The sequence below is a fragment of the Myotis davidii genome, unplaced genomic scaffold (assembly GCF_000327345.1).
Source record: "Myotis davidii unplaced genomic scaffold, ASM32734v1 scaffold1520, whole genome shotgun sequence".
Lineage (NCBI taxonomy): Eukaryota > Metazoa > Chordata > Mammalia > Chiroptera > Vespertilionidae > Myotis > Myotis davidii.
This window is the reverse complement of record NW_006292087.1, coordinates 180,132-182,321: the sequence shown is the minus strand read 5'-3', so window position 1 is coordinate 182,321 and position 2,190 is coordinate 180,132. Positions and strand designations below refer to the sequence as shown.

Here is a 2,190-nt window from a genome sequence, read left to right as displayed (position 1 = left end):
CCTTTCTTCTTTGCCTTTAAGGTGTCTGTCTTTATGGAGGTGCCCTCTTATCCCTGCTGGCCTATTCGAGGCCTTGCCTGCGCCTTCTGACAGGACCTGACTTTAAATCTGTGCTCCTGTGGCTCTCCTCCAAATCTGAAATTCTGAAGGCCTAGTACCTAGGGGTTAAAAACTCACCCCCACACCGGGAATCCTGTACTTAACCCATCTGAATCCCCACTACCCACCACTATCCGTTTGTATGTTCAGGTCTCTGGGTCAATGTACAAGCAGACATTTCATTGAAAGGGCGGAAGGAGGAATGGCCACCAGAGTTATACGGGAGGCTGGCCTTGGAGCAAACAGGCTATCCTTGCTACAGAGAAGAGGACTTCAGGGCTCGTGTGTATATAAAAGAGAATGGAAGTACTACTTTCTTGGGATACTTGTGACAGGGCCTGTGTGTTTTAGGACAGTGGGTCTGAGTGTTGACCAGACGCGCGGGGAGGAGAGGAAGCCGACAGCTGTAGAGGAGCGCCAACTTCCCACGGGTGAGCGCTCTGGGAACAGGACTAGGCGGGACCCACCCTTAACCGCACGAGCCACACACTCAGATTGGTGCCATGAGAGCGCGGCGTCCTTAAGAGCTCCCTGAAGCCCCGCCCCTTCCTGTTCGGGGGCGTGGTAAGGGGCAAGGACCCTGAAACGGAGGTTGCTATTGGCTAAGAGCAGTAGGGTTGGCCTTGCTTTCGTGTGACCACGGGAGTAGACAGCATAGCAGCCGCGGAGGGAGTCTATGCGTGCTGGACCGCAGTGCGAGGTGTGTGAGGCTAGTATTGGCTGAAGACCCTCGGGCGCAATCGCAGGGGAGCTAGGACTCGGCGACCCTGCGAGGCTTCAGAAGCACAAACTGATGGGACTAGCTCGCTCAGCCGAATCTCCCCTCTTTTAAGTGCACTGACCGGGGCCCGCGTTGAAGTAGAAGCTGTCGGGGGGGCGCGGAGCCCGGAGTCCCAGTGTGGCCTGGAGGAACGGAACTTGTGTCAGGGCGAGCCAGGTGGGAGCTCCCGAACAGCGCTCCGATTGTAAGGAGAAGCCCACATCTTCCGAGGGGTGCCGATCCCGGGACAGTCGAGGCGAATCCCCAGCGGGGAGACCCTGTAGGGGAAAGGGTACGCAGTCCCAAACAATCTCGGAAAGCAGAGCGGAATCAGGTGGGTGCACCCGGGGGCGCCAAGCCCCTGTCGCGTCTGGTGTGGAGGAGAGATCAGGGGAACGAGCCCTCGGAGGCCCCAGCCTGTGCCCAGGTTGGGGGCGATTGCCCAGTGAGTCCTCCTGGCCGGCCGGGAGAAGAAGAGCGGCACCGAAGCCTGCGGGAGGGGAGCACTTCAAGGCCGGTGGCCGTGGAGGATGGGAGCCTGAGCGTTTCAGAGCGCAGCGCGGCACGGCGGCAAGACGAGGCCAGCTTTGCTGAGGAAGCGCCAGGAGATCCGGAACTGCAGCCTGCCCCCCCGGGAAGATGGCCCGGTCCGGGCAGCTTTGGCTCGGAAAGTGGCTTGTGGCGATGGTCGTGTTGGCGCTGTGCCGGCTTGCCACGCCACTGGCCAAGAACCTGGAGCCTGTGTCCTGGAGTTCCCTCAACCCCAAGTGAGTAACTTAATCTTCTCTACTCCCTGGGGTGGGAGGCACTCCCTCCGGGTGAGGCCGAGCGCCCCTGAGTGCAAGTGGGGAAATGTTTGGAAGAAGAGCGGCGCCCCATTTTGTCTCTGGCTTTTTCGAGTGTGTTTTCCTGCGGAGGGGCAGGGCAGGGTGCGGCGGGTTGAGGTGGGGGCACTTGTCTGTGTTGTGACCCCGCAGCTTGTGGGCCCTCTCCTTCATACCTCCCAGATTAAGTCGAGATGGTCACTCCAGGGGGAGCTGGGAGTGCAGGCGCTCGGTAGTGCACTACAGAGCTGGGTGGTGGGGGGAGAAGGCAGCCCCTTCTGGGGCCCCTGAGAACGTGGCGGTTTTCGCCCAGAGCATAGGGGTGGGGGGCGACTTTGACCTGGGCTGGGGATGAGGCCAAAACATTGGTTCCTCGTTTGTTTAGCTATGAAGGGACCTAGGCGCGGGACTCCGCTTGGGGGGGGGGCAGCGCCCCTATACCAATTTGGGCTTCTCCCATTTTCATTTCTCTTTCTTCCCTGGTTTGCCTCCCTAGCTTTACGTTTT

General features: G+C 59.9%; 1 protein-coding gene across 2 annotated transcripts in view; it reads left to right on the top strand.

Moving 5' to 3' along the window:
• The first annotated feature begins 726 nt into the window (after positions 1-726).
• EFNB1 (ephrin-B1) overlaps positions 727-2,190 on the top strand; it is a 13,170-nt gene continuing 11,706 nt past the window's right edge. For both annotated transcript variants that reach the window (XM_006765355.1, XM_015565068.1), the window contains exon 1: positions 727-1,626. In XM_006765355.1, coding sequence (XP_006765418.1) covers positions 1,499-1,626 — 128 coding nt within the window. In that variant the 5' untranslated portion in view covers positions 727-1,498. The remainder of the gene's footprint in view (positions 1,627-2,190) is intronic.